Source organism: Melopsittacus undulatus, chromosome Z (genome assembly GCF_012275295.1).
Source record: "Melopsittacus undulatus isolate bMelUnd1 chromosome Z, bMelUnd1.mat.Z, whole genome shotgun sequence".
NCBI classification, from domain to species: Eukaryota; Metazoa; Chordata; class Aves; order Psittaciformes; family Psittaculidae; genus Melopsittacus; species Melopsittacus undulatus.
In genome coordinates, this window is record NC_047557.1 from 60,806,031 (window position 1) to 60,826,516 (window position 20,486).

Genomic DNA, 20,486 nt, shown 5'->3' on the forward strand with positions numbered 1-20,486 from the left:
TACAAGGGAAATACAGGAGATACCTCCTCTGCAGCACTCCCACAGCATCCAACTGCTCTTAGCTCTGGGGATTTCCTGAGCCTGAGGGGGGTGTTGGCTCCCTAACTCTCAATACAGCCCTCTCCCAAATACATGGCCAATCTCCCCTGCACCCCAGCGAAGCACCCTGTACCCAGTGTGACATTTGGAAAGGCACCATTCACATCCACTCCCATGTGACTGCTTGAAGAACCATCACCTCTTGTTCTCCCACTACCACAAGATCTGATGGTTTGTACTCAAAAAAGCCAGTTGCTGCCCACCCTCTCCAAGTTACTTAGGCATATCCTGCCTCAGCAATTTCTTCTGAGTGAGAACTCTGAGCCTACTTAATTGTTCCTTTCAAGGGACACAAAGCCAGATAGCCGAGCATCCTTGTTATCCTGTTCCAGTGTTTCCTTTCTAAGAAGCAGGAAGCACAACCAGGCACAGCGCTAATAGTGCGAGCTCACCACTGATCTGTAGAATGCCATAAATATGTTCCCTGTTTTGTTCTCTGTCCCCTTCCTTAAAACGTGCCTTGCTTTTCCAAACACCAAGCTAGTGTTTCTGTGGGCCACAGAGAGTCCCCCTCCTGAGGGGCAAGGAGCCATTTCAGATATCGCTATTGTTTCTGTAAAGTTAGGTCTAGGTTTCCGCACATACGTCATCTTGCATTTATCTACCCTGTATTTAATCTACGCTTTTACTGCCAAGTCACCCACATTCTTTAAAGATGACCCTCACCCCTGCTAACTTGAGAAAGTTTTGTGTAGTCAGCAAACATTCTTGTCTTGCTGCTCGCCATTTTCTCCAAGGGAGAGATGAGTTGCCAAGCACTGCTAAGCTGCCTCCCTGCACTCAACTACTCACACTGATGCTGTTCTCTGTGGCTATGAAATAATTAATTTCTCCACTTGCCAATTAATGAAAGCTACTTTTTAATTCATGGCTACCAGCAGCCAAGTAATATCAAGTATTACTTGGCATGCAGCACCTGAAAAGCTACTGAAAACACAGGTAACATTAAGATTATTAAACCATGTGCACCCACTGAGCGATGTGTGTTTAGCATTAAATATGGGTATTATTCCATGAGCAGAGGAGTGCATGGGAGATAGTCTGTTACCCCTCGCTAATGCATAATTATTATTACCTTCTCATGACCATGAAAATTAGAAGCGCTGCATTTGATTCATTCTGGTTGAACCAGAGATGGGGAGAATATTCTGCTGTGATTGCTCAGTCATACTGACCCTGAGAAAAAGCCAAAAAAAAAAAAAGAGGCCCTTCAGCATATGTTTCTAAAACGGTTTCACTCAATAAAGCACTAGTGCACTGCACAGAGAGCTGCTGCCCACCGCCAGTTCTGAGTGCTTTGCCTCTGAATCTGCTTTTGTTTATGTCTTCTGATTTCCTTCTAATTCTCATTTTCAGTTTGCTTGCGTAATTAATAATGACCTTATGCACTTAAACCCCTCATAGAGTGTCCCAAACTTGACTTCAATTTAATGCAGTTTCGGTTTTTGGTTTGTGAATGAACTGCTTGTTAACCCCCAGGCACAACTCAAAAGTTCATTATTCCCGAAATTTCCACTCATAGAGAGCCAGGGAGAAAAGACTGACACCAGAATAAAATCAGGAATCCACAGATAAGTTGTGTTTACTTTTCAAGCAGAAACTTTCCAAGCCACGTAGTAAACATTTTGCTTAAAACTACTTCTATTTTACTTACTTCTAATGCATTTATTAATCTCTCTGTAACTCTACCGTCGGTAAGTCCAAAGGAGAGCGTAATGAGGCTGCAGAAATGTATGCTCATGCTGCTCCGTTTCGTAAGCTGCTTCCGGTAGGCCAGGATTACAATTTGAATTTTCATCTATTAAACACCTCGTGCTGCAGACCCTTTTCTGTGACCGTGAAAGGTGTCCGGACACGTTCATTGTGGCGAGTTTCCAACTTTGCACAAACACTGAAAAGCAATCTTGCTGGAAGCGGGCAGTTTAGTATGACTCGGCTATTAATTTTTAAGGAGGAGGTTCTGTGATCTGTGACGAGACCAGTATTGTAATTGACAGGAGGAACTACCAACTGCTCATGCAGATATTTGAACCACTTAAGATGTCTTCATCCGCGATTAAATATATGTATCTGTATCTCTGTATGTACGTATATCTTAAAAATTCCCAGCAGTGGGGTGTCCTTTTCGTAGCGTTCACAGCACACTCTGCCGGCTGCTACCTAAAGTTAGTACCAGCCTGCAAAGAAAACCAAAATGTGTTTTTCGGCACAGCAGAAACCCGGCTTATGCCGCGTAGTAGCTGCGAGCAGGGAGGACCGGGACCGAGAAGTACTGGGGATGTTTTCTGAGGGCAACGGGGACGGATTGGCAGGAAATCTCGTTTCGTGAAAGAGAGAGGCCTTATTTTGGGGGGTGGGGTGGGGAGGACTACAGGGACACGACTCCTTTCAGCGCTGTAAGGTCACACCACTTCGGCATGGTGGCCGGAGCCAACATCTGCCCCAGCGCCACCGTCCCTGTTTCTTCAAGGACGGGGCAGACGCTGCCTAACGGACGAGGGAGGGTCAGTGGCTGTTGGGCATTAAGCTGGCTTTATATGAAAGTGGCTTAGAGCCACATTTGCATGACAAAGCCATTTACGTGTATCTCATCAATAAGGAAGGCTACAGGCTGCATTTGTTCTCTCCGGGCTCTCGCATCACGCGCAACCATTAAAGGTAGCGGCGGGAATGACGGTAAGCGAGTCCGCCGGTGCCATGCTGAGCGTGGCGCGGGTAACCCCGTACCCCGAGCAGCCGCCGAACCAGTTCAGTGTCTTTCATTTCGGGGCGGAAAAACGTGCTCGGGAGCCGCTGGGGCAGGCCCGGCGAGGCGCTGCCGCGGCCGCGCCCGGGGAACTGGGGCCGCGCTGTCTGCGGACAGCGGAACGGGGAATGGCGCGCGTGTGGAAAACCGGGGCGTCCCGGCCGGCACGGCGCTGGGACGCGGCGCGCTGCGGGGTCGGTGCGGAGGGCGCGGGGAGGCGGACAAAGGGGGGATCTGGCGCGTGACGCTGCTCAGGAATTCCTGCCGCCGGGCGGGGGGAAGGGGAAGGGAGGAACGGGCGGTGCGGTGTCTGCTTTTTTTCTCTCCACAGGGTTGCCCAAGCCCGCAGCGGGGGGTGCTGCAGAAAGCGCTCGAAGCGGCACACGCGGCCCAGCGCGGAAATCGCAGGGTCATGGCTCCCCTCCCCCTCCCCACCCCACCCCGATACCCGCACTGGGACCCAAAACCGGGTCCGCCGCTGCGGCGGTCCCCGCTCCTCGTCCCCTTGCCTCGGACGCCCCGTCCGTTTCCCGGACCCCCCCCGCAGCCCCTCGTGGCCTCACGCCACGCAGGCCCCCGCCCCGCCAGGCCCTGCGCACCCCTTCCCCCCCTCCTTTGCACCCCCCTCCGCCCGCCGCGGATCCCGGCACGCCCCGCGCGGCGGAGAGGCGGGGTCCGCCGTGGCGGTGCGGGGAGGCGAGGCGGCTGCTGCGCGCATGCGTGGGGGCCTCGCCCCTCTCGCCCCCTCCCCCGCCTCGCGCTGTGCGCCGGCGCAGTGCGGCGCGACTCGTGCGAGGGGAAGGGCGAGTCGCGGCTGTCGGAGCAAGGGGGGCATCCGCGGCGCTCCGCGCCTCCTCCGCCGCCATGGCGGGCGCGGCACCGGCACCCGCACCCGCACCCGTCCCGGCGTCTGAGAAAGTGGAGACCTCGGCGGCATCGGTCGAGCGACCGTCACTTTCGACGGCCGCGCTGGCGAAGATGGAACGGAACCGGCAACGAGCGCTGGCACTGCGGCAGGCGCGGCTGGCGGCTCGGCCCTATCCTGCCGCAGGTCGGACGGCGCTGGAGTGTCCCGGTTTCGCCGGGCAGCTCCCAGCGCCCTTCTCTCTTTCCTTGGGGGCGAAGGGGGGGGGGGGGGGGCTCCTCGGGGCGGCGGGAGAGGGAACGGGTGGGGGGGGAAGCAGAGCGCGGGAGGGGGGGGAGGGAGGTAAACCGCGAGGCGCGAGGGCCCCCTCCCTTCCCCCACGTTGCTGAATGGGGGGGAGGGGGGGAAAAGGAGGTCTAGAGAGCGCGCGCGCCGGGCCCCCGGCTTCGCGCGCGCGCGCGCGGGGGGGGGTTGGGAGGGAGGTGGGGGGGGGAGAAGAGAGGAATGGTGTGGGGGAAGAAGGGGGATGCGCAGGCGCGCCCCCTGCTGGCGGCGGCTCTAGCCGCGGCACTTAACGCGGTGTCTCGTTTGTCTTTCGCAGGCGGCCAGCGGGTGAGGGCCCCCGCCAAGGTCGTGGATACGGGAGGGGGCTTCTTCCTGGAGGAGGAGGAGGAGGAGGAGCTGGAGGAAGGGCCCGGCGGCGGCGCCGGGAAAATCGTGCATCCCCCCGGTAAAAAAAGCCAGAGACCCTCGGGGGAGGGAGCGGAGCAGGAAAGAGGCGGCGCCGAGTGCGCGGGGCTGGCGCGGGAGGGCAGGAAGGAGCGGGGGCAGCAACGAGCGGCGGCATGGGCGGGAGGGCGCGGGAGAGAGGGCGCCTTTCTCTTTTTCCCGGGCTTTTTCCACTCCTTTCTTCTCCCTCTTTTTTTTTTCCTCGGTTTTTTTTCCGCTTCTTTCCCCCCTCCATTTTCCTTTTTTTCGTTTCCCCTTTCTGGATGTGCTGAATTCCTGGCGCGTCCGAATTCTTTCAGCATTAAGCACGCGGTAATTAAAAATGGAGAATTTTAAGCCGCGGAAGTGGGACACAGCCAGTGCCCTTGGGTATATATAGCACGTTTCTTCTTTTTTTTTTTTCCTTCGATAAACCTTATTTCTACGATTTCTTTCGAGAATTGGAATTTTGAGAGCAAAGTAAGTGTGAATCCGCGGGATTTCGTTGGTTTTGGGAATTTAGAGGTTGATGGCGTTTATGCTGAAATGAGAGCACTGCTGCAGTGCCAGCTTTTAGCGTTATAAAACCTACTCTGACGCCAAATTGCTGATCGGTTGGTGGAGGATTTCAGCACATTGTCTAGTGATATTCTCCCTCCAAAAAGCAAATGCAGAAGTAAGGATCTCAAAATAGATCCAGTTTCTTTTCTGGGATTGCCTTTGTCTTGCTTTGTTCTGCTCTGAATCGGCTGCGGGGCTATTGGTGCAGTATCTCTTTGTTAGAAATCGCCACCAGATTCATTAAGCTTGTAAATTATGAGCAGTTTTACTTCTTTTGAGGTATAAATGTTTAACAATAAATTAAGTGGATCTGGGATGCCTTTGCACGGGGGGAGGTGTTTTTTGCTGTGTAATTCTTGATGTCATTGTCTTAATAAAATGCCTCTACGGTCGGGAGTACTGCCTGAAATGATGAAATGTGATGTAAGAGCATGACTATGTGAAGTACTGAGCATCCCCCCCTGTCGCTTGCGGGGCTGAATGGGCATAAAATGTCGCGTTTGCTAGATCGAATCTGCTATAAATGCAACCGTAATTAAAAATGTATGGTGCTGCATATCAAGTATTAATCTTATCTTTCAGGTATTGTTAAGATTCTGTGGTATTGCATCACTTCTAGCTTGCGAAATTGTATAAAAATGTTAGAATTTTTGTTAGAATTACAATGTTACTGCTAGAGGAGCGATTCTTGTAGCTGCGGTGTTTCTCGGTGTCCCACGGAACGTAAAGCAGATGGCGATGACGCTGGAGGTGATGTGCCCCGCGACGATGCATCCAGCAGCGGTAGCCGGCAGTGAAATGAGTCTGGGCTTGGAGCAGTGCTGAGAGGGCTTGGGGAGAGGATTGTAGTGGAGCTCCATCCCCATTCCACTCCTAGCAGCTCTCTGGCCATCCTCCTCCGTTTCTGCCACCCGGAACAGACAAGAAAAAGCTTTTGCAACCATCCCATGCCTCCATTGAGCTCGTTTAGAGGAGAGGCAGGTGTGGCTGAGTTAGGAAAAAAACTGAAGCAGACTGAGAGGACTATGATACCAGTACTGCTCCAGTGCCACTTCCTGCTCACGCCACCCTCTTCAAACTACATCCCTTTCTCAGCTTCCTCCTATTACTGCCTGCACGTCCTCTCTAAATCGGGGCGTATTTTGGAGGGCCAGAATGGAGGAAGCTGTAGGAGCGGACGTGAAGCATTTCATGAGGAAATGGGGAGGGGTTTTCTTTTATTTTTTTAATTTTAGTTTTTAACAATGGCTAAGTCGAAACAAATGTCTGCATTTCAGTGTTGAAATAGAATACTTTGTACAGTTAACCTTCCAGCAAGAACAAAAATACACCGGCAGAGATGGGATTAAATAATAATGGGTTTGAATTTGAACTTGTATCTGTTGGGGAAAATTTAAGTAGAGGACTGAAACTAGTCTGTAACAAGTACCTTTATAATGTGAATTTTAGTAAAGTCGCCTGTAATACCAATTCCAGATGTTTGGCTTTTAATGTTGCAGTTCCTAAAAACAAAAAAAAATTCTTTTTCCATTAGCACCTGTGCTAGAATTTGACTATCTCATCTGTGGAGACTGTGGCAAAGACTTCATGGATTCGTACCTTATGCAGCACTTTGATTGGGCAACATGTGATAACTGCAGGTATTGCAAATAATCAGCAGAAGAAAGCTTTATGTAAAGATTGCTGGCTGTGATAGAGTTAATTACGAATGTGCTGATTAATCAAAGAAGCTGTCGGCAGAGACGTTTATCAGTAACTTTACTTACTGAAAGAGTAAATGGGGGTTGTGGGATTACCTGTATTTCCCCTTATGGGAGTGAAAAACAGCGCATTGTCTCGTGAGCCTGTGTCGGGGTTAAGGAACATCCGTGGGTTTTTGGCATTAACGTGGTGGAAACATGGTGTCTTAGAGGGCGATAAAGTGTGCTTGGTATGGAAATGTGTTCGGTGTGGCAGACCACGGCTATGCGAAATGCTGATAGAAGGCAGAGTACCCGCTTTTTGAAGCAGTGCGGGGATTAGAAGAGTATTTGCAGTCCTCGGGAATTAACCTGAGTAAAGTTAGTACTTTGACCAGCACAAGAGAACAGGGAGCCAAAGGGCAGAATCCATGTGCGATGTTAACGGGTTGTGCTGCACGGTAAGCAGGAGGTCGACCTTGGGCAGAAGGCACTTATCTCAAACAGAAAATGCTCCAAAAGCCGCAGAGATAACCGGGGTAGTGAAACGGACTCTGAAGCAACAGCCAACCAGCCATTAGTGTCAATGAATGGGGGAGGAAAAAAAAACAAAGATAGCAGCTGGGAGTTTGTTCTGAGAGCTTCCCTGCTTACTACAGGGAGCGGCCAGGGTGTGCACATGGTGTGGGCAGCTCAGTCATTAGAGGCAAAGTGCTGTCTCCAAGATAAAGTGGGTGGATGGAGCTTGTCAAGCAGGGGGCTCCGAGGCTGAGGAGTGGTTTTCTGTCGGAGCTCTTGCAGCTGAGTACTAGCGATTCTTTGCTGCATTAGCTTTTACGGTGAACTTTGAATTCTAGTAAAGCTGCACTGGCAGCGGTGCTTCCTTGATGGCCGTTGCTAGCAATTACTGTTTGGCATATTGTTCCGGCTCGAGCAATTCAAGTTACACTTCAGTCAGGGTTGCGTAAATGTAGGGTTTTTTTTCATTAACTCATAAACGCTGCTGTGGCTGCAGTTTTTCACTGGTAAAATCTAAAGTCTTTATTGCACGATTCCTCCGCCTATTTGCATTTGGAAGTGAGTGCAGTGACTGTTGCTAATCTGATTCTGGGATCTAGAAGCATATGGAGTGTGTATATTCTCAGGTGATCTGACCTGTCTTGCATTATGTATTCTTTCTCTTTTGACCATGTGTCAGGCTTGTGGTTTTTTCCTCTTGAGTCGCATCTGGGTTAGGCGAATACCTAAAATTATTCATGCTTAAGTTTTTGCTACTCCCTCCTGTAAGAATATGTAAGAAAAGCACTTCTAGAAAAACAGGCTTCTCGGCCTATGTGTACTCAAATGGGAGAACTTTTAATTTCTGTAAACCCAGCCTGGAGTTTAGCTGTAGATTGTCAGAATCCGAAGTTCTTGCATACATAAAAAACTGAGAGGATGAGGGCAGCCTGTATTTCAGGAATGTTAGAAATGGTGGGGACTTAGATGTTAATAACAGGGCTTTCAGGTGCAGCCTTTTGCCTTCCAGAGACACTGAAGATAAGCATAAGCTTATAACAAGGACGGAAGCAAAAGAAGAGTATCTTCTTAAAGACTGTGATTTGGATAAGAGGGAACCAGTGCTCAGATTCATTGTGAAGAAAAACCCTCATAATTCACGTTGGGGTGACATGAAACTTTATTTAAAACCACAGGTACAGAAACTTGGTATATTTCAGAACTCTTTTTACCTTCTTACAACTTTGTTAGCCAAAATATTGTTGCTTTGATTCTGATTTCTGAATGACTTTGTCAAAATTAAGTATATTCTGGGTAGCTGGGGTAAATTTTCTGTATAGTTAAAGAGCTGTGGTCTAAGCTCATGGAAGTGTCTATGATTTAGGAGCATTGTAAAGATGTTCATGGCCCACAACTCGGTGGTGTGCACAGCTGCAGGTCATGAAGCACATGGCCTTTCAGTGACACTGAAATGGTGTGGGGGGCAGCTGCTGCTGTGTGCAGTCCTTTGTAGCTGTGGCCTCGTGTTTGCAGCTCTCCCCTCAGAGGCAGCAGGAAAGGCAAGTAGGTTTTCCAGGGCTCTTGTCTTGTTTCCTGCTTTTGTAGGTGTGCTTCTGCTTTAGTGGAATATGTGCAAAATTAGAGCTGGGTTTTATTTGTTGTATCTACTAATACTAAAAATCAGTGTTGCCTCTTACTGTGGAAGGCATGTTTGCAGTCAAAAGCTGGGAGACAGATGGGAGGCTGAGGCACTATTGGGTTGGCTTGTGTAGGTGAAAAGAATTACTTTTGTGAGTTAGAATAGTTTACTCTTATAATTTCAGGGCAAAAAGAAACGTTTATGTCCATCCTGTAGGTAATCAAGCGTTCCCTTGAAGTCTGGGGTAGTGAAGAATCATTGCAAGAAGCAAAGGAACTGCGCCGTGATAACAGAGAGAAGATGAAACAGAAGAAGTTTGATAAGAAAGTTAAAGGTAAGGAGATAAACTTACATATTGCAGTACCTGAAGTGAAGTACAGTTCTGCTTGAATTTGTTTCTACATCTGGTGACTGTTCAGAATACTTTCAGTGTGGCAAAATGGAGGCTTTCAGGAGCTGTGTGGGTAAGCCCAGAGCAGCCTGGTCTGACTTCATAGCTGACTATTTTGGGCAGAGGGTTGGACCTCTGGTAGGGAGCTGAGGTCCTTTCCAACCTGAATTACCCTGTTGTCCTGTGGACATGGTGTGAGAGAAATAAACAACAATGGTTCATTATGATGCTTTAAATGTTTTTTTCTTATGACCCAGAATGTGCCATAGATTGTTATATTTTCTGACTCGGGGAGACTGGATTTTTTTGTGGCAGTGGTTTATAATTCTGTCATGCATGTGCTTTCAGGTGGAGTAAATGTAAATGAATGTAGAAAATGCCTTTCCCACTGTTCATAGCATCCCCAGCTGCTGGTTTTACTGCTCACTATCCTTGCTTTTCCCTGAAAAATTAGTATTTAGGAGGGTGGGACTTCTTAAAAATACTTGGAACACGGACGTGCTGAAATCTTAAGGAAGACCACGTGCTCCTTCATAAGAGCTGTGGCTTACCATGGTGTCTGTGCCGCCCATCTGTGCTTCTCTCTGGGTCGGCAGTCTCAGGGCAGAGCTCAGACTGGCTGTACTGGTATTGTCTGGCAGGGGCCCAGCGTGAGGCTGAGCAAGTAACCCGGCTGTGCTGTGCTCTGCCGTGCTGTGCTCTGTGCTGTGCGGTGCTGGCTGTGGCGCATGGGGGGACCGGGCCCTGGTGCAGCCAAGATGCTGGAGCAGAGGACAAGCACAGGCCTAAACATGACGGGATGCACAGCCCGAGCAGCTTGGCTCCAACGTGGCGGCATTGTGCTGTGCTGTGTGCTTGCAACATCCGGAGAAGCATCCCGGGCTCGGCAGGCCCTGCTTGCCTGGAGCCCGCCGGCTTCACTGCGGCTGCTGCGACGCAACTCACAGCATTGGGCCTGGAGCTGAGAGTACCAGCTCATCCAGGAGACTTGCTGTGACCAGAATGAGAAGTGCTCTGCCCTGCCCGGGTAAAACAAATGGGGTGTTCTTGCGAAAACCGTGCGTTGCACTGACCCCTCTTGGATACCTTGGATTGGCTCTGTGTAAAAAGGCAGCAGCAACGAGTATGTATTTCGTATGGAAAAATCTTCCCCTCTGAGACAGCGTTGTCAGGCTAGTTCTCCTCCTTTAAAAGATGCAAACAAGGCAAAGGTTGCCAGGCGAGTCAGAGCTTGTTCCTGCAGTAGCTGATTCTCACCAGCATGTATGAAAGACAGGCAACAGGCAGATTGGCATCTCTAGTCCTGGTTAGCTTGAGTGTTATTAACTATTGCTTAAGATTTACCAAAACCTTAAAATTTTCTTGTATTTCCCATCAGAACTCCGCCGTGCTGTGAGGAGTAGTCTCTGGAAGAAAAAAACCAGTATCCACGAACATGAGTATGGACCAGAAGAAAACATTGACGAATCTACCTATAAAAAGACATGTACTGTATGTGGCCATGAATTAACTTATGAGAAGATGTAGTGATAACCATTCCCCCCCCACACCCTTTAATTATCTTTTTAATGTTATTTTGTATCGAAGTCAAATAAATGCTAATTATGAACAAGCTGTTGCCGAATTCTCTGAGGAGTGGGGTTTGTTGGTTGTAAGAAGCTCAGTACAGAACAATACGCGTTGGTTTTTACGCTCGATCTGGCTGGCCCGGTTTGCTGTTACTGGGGGAGGGGGCATCTGGCTGATACAGCAGCTTCCCTGCTGGTGGGAGACCTGGGCTGGGAGATTCGGCTCCATTAAAGGAGAGCGTTCCCGAGAGGAACGGCGCCTGCTCTGGGGAGGTTCTGACACGTCTCGGCGTGATTCATAAGGGAGAGTTGTTAGCAGTATCCTCTACAGCGTTTCACCCCCCAAGTTTCGGGCCAGAGACCAAGGCTACTCTCACACAGCAGCTCTGTCCGAAATTTGCAACTGAAAAGGGTAAATGCCTTTCTTTGGGGGCAGGAGGGAAGTGGCATTCCAAGGTAGATCTCTTAAGTGCACCCAACTGTTTGCTTTCAATAGAGGGTGGATTTGCTTTCAGGTGCAAATTTCGGATCTTAACAGCTGTTGTGGAATGCTGGTGGAAGTGACTGAAGTAAAGGAACACGCTCTGCGTTTGTTTGCCATTATGCACATAGCAAAAACCTGATAAGTCTCTGGAGGCTCGGGGGGAGCCCGGGCCCCCGCGGCTGTGAATTGAAACGGTAAAGGTGGAGGTGCCAGAGCGGGGGGTGGGCAGGCGGCGATGCTCCCTGGACGAGCCTTCATTGCCCTCTCCGGGCAGGCAGCGCCCGGTGACCGCCTCCCCCCACCACTGGGACCGGGGCACCTCGAGAGAAGGCCGGTCCCGGCGCTGCGCTGGGCGCTGACTCACGGCCGCCGGGCATGCCGCAGCACCGGCGCCCGGCCCTGCCCTGCCCGGCCGCCCCACAGCCGGGAGGCGGAAAGCAGAGGAGGGTTTCCCCGCCAGCCCCCGCGGCACTGGCAGCACCACGCTTGCCTCGCCCGGCCCGCAGGAGGACAAGGGAGCCTGCTGGAGCAGCCCGTGGTGCCAGGACGAGAAGCGCTGGCGGTGCATTAGTCAAGGGACCGGCCACGGCCCTGCGGAAACGAAACTGCTCCACCCCGGCCGCATGAACCCCAAACCAGAACCCTCCCCCCCCCCCCCCCCATCATCGTTGTGTCAGAGCCCCCAGGAGCAGCAGGACAAACACTGCAGTAACAACCTGGTTCACCTTCATTTATTTTTAATTGTGCATTTTTTCCCCCAACCGCACCACATTTCTACAGCATCTTTACACTACCTGCCACCCCCCCATGCTTGGGCAGTTGCAGGGTTGTCCAGTCAGCTGCTGGTATTGCTTTGTGAGCGTCCCCAGTGTGCCGGCCATGTCAGGTGTACAGCGCTGGACCCACAGAGAGGGGAAGGTGGCAGGAAATGTCATCACAGCCCATGAACGCCCTGTAAATCAAATCGATTCTGAAAGACAGTGCTAGGTGGTTTTAAATTGTAGGGTTATGCGCTCAGGCATATGCAACTGGATCTCAAGCACCCGTATTTGTCAAGGCTCAGAGGAAGTTACAGGTTTGCAAGTTTTAACTAACTCCATTATCAGTTTTATGGAAGTCACATTTATAGTCAGACCCCCACCATTAGCTAGTATCAGCTAGTATCAGAACCCTGACACTGGTCCAAGCCAGTGAAAAAACTATCAAAACCCAATTAAAATCTCTACAGTATTAAATGTTTCTTTAAAAAAGACCCAAATAGCTATTTGATTATTCAAGAACAGTAACAAAAAATATCTGAAGTATTAGTCTGTGCATGGCTGGCAAAACCCCTGCATAAAGCAAATTTACAAGTAACAGTATACCCTGAAGTAATGGAAGGAAGAACCAAACCAGAAAAGGTAAAGCAGAGAAAGAAGTAACAAATCTAAGTCTATGAGGATATATGAGAATGCTATTGGCCACTTACAAACTTAGGTAAAAATAGGAAGCTCCATTTCTAACCCCCTTGGTTGATCAGGAGATCAGCTGATCCTGAAGTATTGCTAAAATACCTTAATAGGTACAGTGCTTAGAAAGCAAATAAATCATACAGGAACAGACTTGCTCAAAGCTTGTCTCTTTCTAAGTGTAAACTTAACAGCAATGGCTATGGCAACCCTTTAGATATTCACCTGAAAAATCAAGAGGCTAAGAGCAGCCTGGAAATGCCCTGTATGCTAGCAAACTGGAGCACCTAAGGCAGCGCCTTACCATCTGTCACTGCTTACCCTAATAGACAACCACACTGGCTTGCTTTTTATGTACGTAATGTTATCTGTGTAACTCAAAACTGAGGCTACTCTATTCTCGGGTTGTTTTGCCTCCACTGTGAGATATCACCTAATTCAGGGCTAAAATGTTTTCTGAAGACACGGGAACTGTGTGCTGTTATCACATGTTTAAACCAAGGGCACGGCAGCAGATGCAGATACTGCAAAGCTACTGAGCTAGATAAAGCGAGAGCACTTGGTTCATCCAGCACCATTACTGGGAAGATTTCTGGCATCCCTGCAGTCCAGCCTAGTGCAAGTGTGGCAGCCCGAGAGGCTGAAATACAGGAAGAAGCTGAAGCAGGTCCTGCCAGAAGCTGCCCTGGCACCAGGTGCTGGAGCTTCCAACACCCAGGTAGGGGCCGAAGTATGGACATCCTTGGTCTGTTCTGCTCCGGCCCTGGTTTGCTGTCTCTGTGTACCAGTAAAGACTCCTGACAGGAGCAATTTATGACTCTTCGATCACACTGTGAGGAGGGCTGAGTTTTTCAGATGCTGCCCATGAAGTTCCTCTACCACTTGTCTGTAGCTGCTGTAACAAGACACTACATAATAAATTTAAAAACACGAATATTCCAACTGTATTACAATCATGTTCTTTCAAACTGAAAATCTAGCTGGCTTGGTAACAAACCCAAATGCTCTATACTACTTTGAAAGCTTAAGCTCAAGTGCTTCACATCCCCAAAGTTAAGACACTTTTTCTATGCCATACTAGAGAATTTACCACACTTCACCGAGAAGGTGCATCCCTTTCATACTCACAAACCAGTATCAATTGTTTCTCATTTCTGTAATTCCTATGATTCAAAGGCCAGGCTAACAAATTCTATTGTTCGAGGGCTTTTATGCTGGGGCTTTTTTTTGGCTTTTCTTTTTCTCCTGATTTTTATACAAATAAAAAACAAGAAACGAAAATACTATCATAAAAGTCAAAAGTCAAACCAAGTTAAAAGATGAAGAAAATAGTTCTTACTTCACGTCTATCCCCTGTCAGCCATCTCTTATAAGGCTTATGATGCTTACACAGTTTGCTGTTGGTTAGAGTATTGTATTGTTTTATATTGGAGCACACGAAAGCCAGTTTTAGTCAAAAATTTTTTCTATCCCCATATCGAGTTTTATAATGTAAAAAAACCAAACATTAAATTCACTAAAGTCCTGCAGGCAAGACTTTGCCCGTGAATAATCCTCAAGCCTGCAGAGCACAGAACTGCTGAAACACGGCCAGTATATGGTGGTCCAGTTCAGCTGTAAACAGGAGGTTCTCTAGGGTAACCATGTATTGCTGGATGATCTGGTGATGCTGGCAAATAAAACAAACAAAACACATTTCATTTGTATTTGTGCAAGAAAAGCAGAGAAGTCAAGACATGCAAAAATCACAAGTCAAATGTTTTCGTTGAAATTGCTAAGCATATCTCCTTTCCACAACACAGTAGCCACTGACAAGGCAAAGTGTGATGCTGAGCCACACTGACTGCAAGAAGAAAGCAAGTGCAGAACTCCTGTTTGAAGAGCTCCCGGTAGCTCCTCACTCCTGGATCTTGAATTGTGCGCAGGATCCCATGCAACTACAGAGATTCCTACGAGAACCACAACACTTGCTTTCCTCTGGAAACAGACCTACTACCCATGAAGGGTTCAGCTCAGAGGGGGCCTACACTACCAGTTCCATTCCTCTACAGTTCCACTGCTGATACAGGTGTAATTTTACATTCCTGTCACCTTCATGCAGCCATCTGTGCTTGTTACCTGATTTAATACAGAGCCAAGAATTCAAAAATGACCTTTAATATCTATTTATGCATCTTATTAGAAGGAATTCTGCAATACCTTAATCCACTTATTTTAAAGACATCTGTTTTGCTATCCTAGTTTGCTCTCCATTTTACCCGCACTATGAACACACAGTTAAGAGGAGCTCGGCAAAATTCCTAATCACACCTCGGTATCTTTCTGCAGCGTGCTCACAGTGTGGGAACTGAGCAAGAACCAGTTTCTCCACCAATCTGTGGCAGAGACGTGGCCAGCGGCAGAGTCACGGCCTTGCCTCATACCAGCCCCCACAGCAGCGTGCTACTGCCACCTACTGCTGTTTCCGAGCGCCGCGCACTGCTCCAGGCACGGCGCTTCCCGTCGGCATCCCCTGCCCGCAGCCCTCCACACACCTACCTGTAGGAAGATCTGCTGCAGCCTCTCTATACAGCTCTTGTACCAGGGTGTGAATACATCAATTCCACCCGTCTCGCAGCGCACTAAGTGCTCAGTTAACAGCATAATGAAACGCTGCAGCAGAGGGAAAACAAAAGAAGAAAAACAAACCTTAAGTCCTCTAAAATGAGGGACTCTAACCTCAGCTGAGAAGATCCAAGGGACAGCAGCTTTGACAGCAATGTGAGAATGATTATCTTTAATTGTTTTGTTTGGATAACACTGACTTTAGTAAGCAACAACAATACAGTTACCTTCTGACTGTTCCGGAAACTGTAAGCTAGCAGAACTCACCTGGTCCCGAGCACTCAAAACTGAGCTAGTCCTGGCTCAGAAGCAGTCTTTGCAAGGGGATGATCTGGACTAAGTCTAACCCATAGTAAACCCTTCAACCTTTTCCCGTGTTTTTACTCCAAGAAGACACCCAAGATTCCAGTGACACTGAAAGCTTATAAATCCCATCACATTAAAGCTTGAGAGGGAGAAAAAGAGTGCCCATCACCTGGAAGATAACAAGGAAGAGATTCTTCTGCTCGCTCTGGGCTGACTCTACTTTTTCCTGCAGGCGCTCTATCTGCTCTTCCAGTGGCCCATCCTCCCGATCAGTGCTGCGGTCATCATCATCATCATCATCATCACTGTCTCGCTGTAAGGGACAACAACACAGGATTAACTAAGCAACCTGGCTACCTGTGGGAACTGTTAATGCCCTACGGTTCCACGTGGAACAAGGAACGGTCTGCAAAGCAACTTAAGAGCAGCAACTGAAGCTGCTCTGCAGCTTGGGTAAGTACTGTATTTTGAAGGACAGGTACTTTGAATGCAATTCAGAGAAGAAATCTAGAAGGAAAAATGCCAATTTGGGAAAGCCCTGGGGAAAAAAAAAACTAACAGTAACAAAGCTTAAAAGATTGATCAGTCCTTTATTTAGTGGAAACACTGCTGACTTCATCATTATCAGATAATGAACAGCTTTTAAAAAGAAATCTGGCATAGATTTTTTAAATTGTGTCTACTGCAGCAGGGCATATAATTCATTCAATGAACAATTCTGAGATCTCAAGGCTCCAAAACGTGAAACACTCTGTGCAAGAACTCAGATGAATCTGGATGGTTATCACAGAAGGAAGAGGAGAAAATGCAGCCCATTGTGTTCAAGTGGGGACTCCCTATATGCATCATCGAAAGAGATGCTTTCAGACTACGAAGGGTCAGCATGGAAACTGAACTACTAGCTAGGAACATGGCATGCTCTCACTGCCTCGAAACCAAACCAAAACTACAACAAAAATACAAAATACACAGCAGTACCAGACTTGGGAGCTCAGGTAACACTGTCTTCCACAAGATTACAAGGGATACAGAAGGAAAGGCAGAATCTTATGAGTTACAGTACATAACAGCAATTCAGTCTCATAGAATTGTTTCTGTGCAAAAGTCCCCATAAGTTAGCAGCTCAAAAGTTCAAATATTTGTCACATGTGTAACATGTCACAAGTATATGGCCACATCTTAACTTGCCTATGCACAACACATAAAACTTGCTATCAAAACCTAGTTACAGCTCTGAATCAGCATGAAAAATAGAAATGACCTACCAGAGCAAGTGAGAATTTAATTGCATTCTCTATAGAAACTTGCTTTTTCTCCATCTAGAAGGATTTCCTAAACTCAAAATGCTAAAGGATCAATAGGACCTAAGAGAAAGCCTTGGACTCATTCCATAGTAGGGCAATCCAATTCATGCTGGGGACATCAAAACTTGACAGCTTACTTCCTCTAGAAGGAATGGTCATGCTGCAGAACTACTCACTGTTGCATACAAATGCTTCTTCCTGGCACAACAGTAATTTAGAGTACTGAGTAATAAAGAGCTGCAGCAAGAGACAAGTACAGAAATGAAAACACTGGTGTATTTGTTTGGAGATGCCAGGGAAGCATTTTGCCTCACTGTAAGATCAATGACTGCATCTAAGTCTTCAATAATCACAGGCATTTATTAACTACTGATCAATGTGGACTGAGGATAAAAGCAACAAGGCTGTTGCTGGGATTGAAGGAATGAAGAGGCTGGGATGAACTGGCACTGGCAAACTTTGAGGTATTAGTGATCTCTCAATAGAAACTTCCAGGAGAAAGGCCGACTTTGGTGCATATTTCTTCAAAAACCATCAGCAGCCTCAACGCCATGTGCCACCTTCTTTGTTCAAAGTTCTGGAGCTAGCTGAGGGTTTTATGCAGGGAATCATTCCCACAGACCATATGCAAACATGGAAATTCTCTCTCGCTCTCTGCAAATCTCGACATGTTTGTAAAGTGACTTCCTTCTATCATAACTAAGGACTGCATTCAGCCAAGCTTCCTTGAGCCCTGCCTTTTGCAGCTGCCACAGAAGGTACTCTCTCACCCCATTCTACTGCCCTGCTTGGGAGAACAGCATACCATAGCAGCTACTTGCTCATCTATTTATTGTATATAGTAACCCAGATCACTCAACGGCATTCAGAAAATTAAGGTGGAAGAAGGAAGTGACAGTTGCCAGTGTCAGAATACAGCAGCATCCCTGAGCACAGGAACAGCCAACTTTTCAATAGCAAATAGCTATTTCAGTGCACTTCTGCGTAGAAGCCACGAGAGTACTCTTCAACTATTATTTGTAACTGTTCTTATTGTTATCTAATAGGGTAATTGGAATCGACATTATAAGGCAAGTGGAAAACATGCTTGTATTCAAAGAGCACTTGCAAGAGAGCACTTGAGCAGAGCAAATGAATTCCACTGAAGATTTTACCAGGTTACTACTACCATCAAAAATGCATCCAGTTTTCAATGTCTTAGCACTACAGGTGACTCCGTCTGCCAACATGCTTCCTGATAAACATGTATGTTCAGTCCTTCCCAAACCCAACTATATTCATCAGTCTGACACAGCAGGCAGGTTTGTGTAACATAGCTTTACGTAATTAAAAATTACAAACAAATTACTCACTCTTTTGTGCTGCCTGGCCAATCTTGCCTTAGTGTCCTCCAGTTCTTTGTGAATCTTCAAAACATGCTTATTCATCTTACGAATCGTGGAATGCAAGATCTCCCAGATATAAAACCTAGGAAAGACATAAAGCTCAAAACACTACACTCAAACCCCTACTCTGAGAAAGAAAACTGAAAGTAGATTCTCAGAGAAGAATGTAGTGGGGGAATTTAAAAAATTCAGATGATACTTAAGCATCTATTACACTAAGTGAACACTGAACACACAGGAATGTGTGCAATGTAAGAAAGCTTAACTGTAATTTTTTTATCCATTTTTTTGCAGTACACTTCCAAACCAGCATTGTATTTCATATGCTGCAAGACTACCAACATCAAATTCTGCCATTCGCAATGGTGGTACGAGCTACACACCTCCACCAAAGACCAGGACACCACACTAAGCTAGCAGCTCTGTAACACACAGCAACAGACTTTGCCTGGAAATAGTGCAAAAATGTTGTTAGCATGTGATTTTGCAAGTAGTCTCTAAGCCTGCCAAAGCAGAACAACCCTAGAACTGTCACATAAACATTCATATCCCAACTCAGAAAGGAAAATGCTAAAGTATGTATCTTGCAGAAGGAGCAAAAGCTTTATTTGTATCTTTTCCTTCTACTGCTCAGCTTTCATAGATGAAACTATGTACTGGCCACTTAAAATAGTAATTCAGAGACAAGTAACAATCCAAGACAAATTCTTGTTACCTAGTGAAATCATGTGCAAGCTCTGAAGAGAAGATCCAGTTTGCAACTGCAGCGCAGTCAACAATTTGTGTCCGAATCATCTTGTCCACAAGCACAGCAATCATCTATATTTTGAGAAAGACATCACACACACAGTATACAGACAGTATTCCAGACTCTGATAAAACCAGAGATAGTTTGATGCAACTCCACATAGGTAATATTACTGGGTGATTTCAAACACTTTAGGAAGCTGGACAGTTTAGCCTGAAAGTGCTCAAATTAGGGAATCTCTATCAATTTACATAAAGCATTCTGATTTTAACAACCTCTTCTACTTCTTGGGAAAGTTATCAATCACTTTTTGTTAACATACATACTTCCATACAAAAGCAAAGTACAAGCATCAATGGGAAGTGACATCTTCGAGACACAGTCCTAGTCCTTGACATCAAAGTACTCAAACCAGATCATATCTACCTGTCAGATCGTGGTATTGAAGGAGCTACCGTTAGCCTGCTCTTCTTGAAGTGCAACAGCCTTCAAATGTAACAGTAAGCTCTTCTCTACAGTACCCATTCATTCCAGCACAGAGCCAGTGCTGTGCAGTCAATGGAAGCTCTTACTTGATACAGGCACTGTCGTGATGCTGGGGCTTGCAAGCCATCTAGCAGGTAACTGCAGAGGGGAGTTACTGACTAAAGCTGTTGCAAGCTGTTCAAGAAAAAGGCTTATCTTGGTTACTGATGGGATTGAATGCCACGGTATCTAAGAACCACAGCCTGCACTGTATTTATCCTTACAACCACCCATTGTCAAATAAGGAAGTGTAACAAAGCTCCTTTTAAGGAAAGAAAATTAAAATAACTGAATGAATCATACAGAAGACTCAGCACTCGACTTTCAAGTCCCAGGATAGCATCCTATGCTCTATTTTTCTTTCTGTATTGCCAGGAAGATTTTCTGATTACCTATCCTCATCTTCCAACACACACAGACCCAGGATTCTGAGAAAACACCTCAATGTTAAAAGCTTCTCTTTATGAAGTCACCCTCACAACCTTGCTGGTCCAGGGACTAGCAACTCCTATTGCTAAATCACTACCTGCAACATACATCATGCATTAGCACTATATGCCATGTGAATACTTCTGATACTCTGAACCACATCAGAGGACATTCCCACAGACATGGCAGCAAGATGAGTAGCATGAAAGCAGGCTCTGGACAAGTGTCCTGCTGTCCAGGCACCATTTTTTCTGTGTGCTAGGGAGGTTGTGGACTCAAAAGTAAAAGGCTTGAGCAGAAGCAAAAGACTGAACTGCAATAAATGAAAGGGAGGAAAATTTTAAGTTCCATGATCAAGTGGAACAGCCTTCACAACTTCTGCACTTGGTATTTTTTAAAGCTATCTTCATTTATTCATAAAAATCTAATATGGCTGTTTATCTGAGTTTGAAACCTCCATCTGTTTGGTCATGCTGCAATACAAAGGAACAAAAAGGAA

General features: G+C 47.1%; 2 protein-coding genes across 2 annotated transcripts in view; one reads left to right on the top strand and one right to left on the bottom strand.

Annotated features, from left to right (window-relative positions):
* Window positions 1-3,476: 3,476 nt before the first annotated feature.
* On the top strand, window positions 3,477-10,815 carry XPA (XPA, DNA damage recognition and repair factor). Its single transcript, XM_034072641.1, has 6 exons — window positions 3,477-3,896; window positions 4,312-4,440; window positions 6,514-6,619; window positions 8,187-8,352; window positions 9,012-9,129; window positions 10,565-10,815. The coding sequence occupies exons 1-6, from the start codon at window positions 3,710-3,712 to the stop codon at window positions 10,711-10,713; spliced, it is 855 nt and encodes a 284-aa protein (XP_033928532.1). The 5' UTR covers window positions 3,477-3,709; the 3' UTR covers window positions 10,714-10,815.
* Window positions 10,816-11,954: 1,139 nt separating this feature from the next.
* Window positions 11,955-20,486, bottom strand: part of NCBP1 (nuclear cap binding protein subunit 1) — a 34,093-nt gene continuing 25,561 nt past the window's right edge. Inside the window, exons 19-23 of the mRNA XM_034072640.1 lie at window positions 19,001-19,104; window positions 18,253-18,367; window positions 15,766-15,909; window positions 15,225-15,338; window positions 11,955-14,355 (exon numbers count right to left, since the gene is read on the bottom strand). Coding sequence (XP_033928531.1) covers window positions 14,242-14,355; window positions 15,225-15,338; window positions 15,766-15,909; window positions 18,253-18,367; window positions 19,001-19,104 — 591 coding nt within the window. The 3' untranslated portion in view covers window positions 11,955-14,241. The remainder of the gene's footprint in view (window positions 14,356-15,224; window positions 15,339-15,765; window positions 15,910-18,252; window positions 18,368-19,000; window positions 19,105-20,486) is intronic.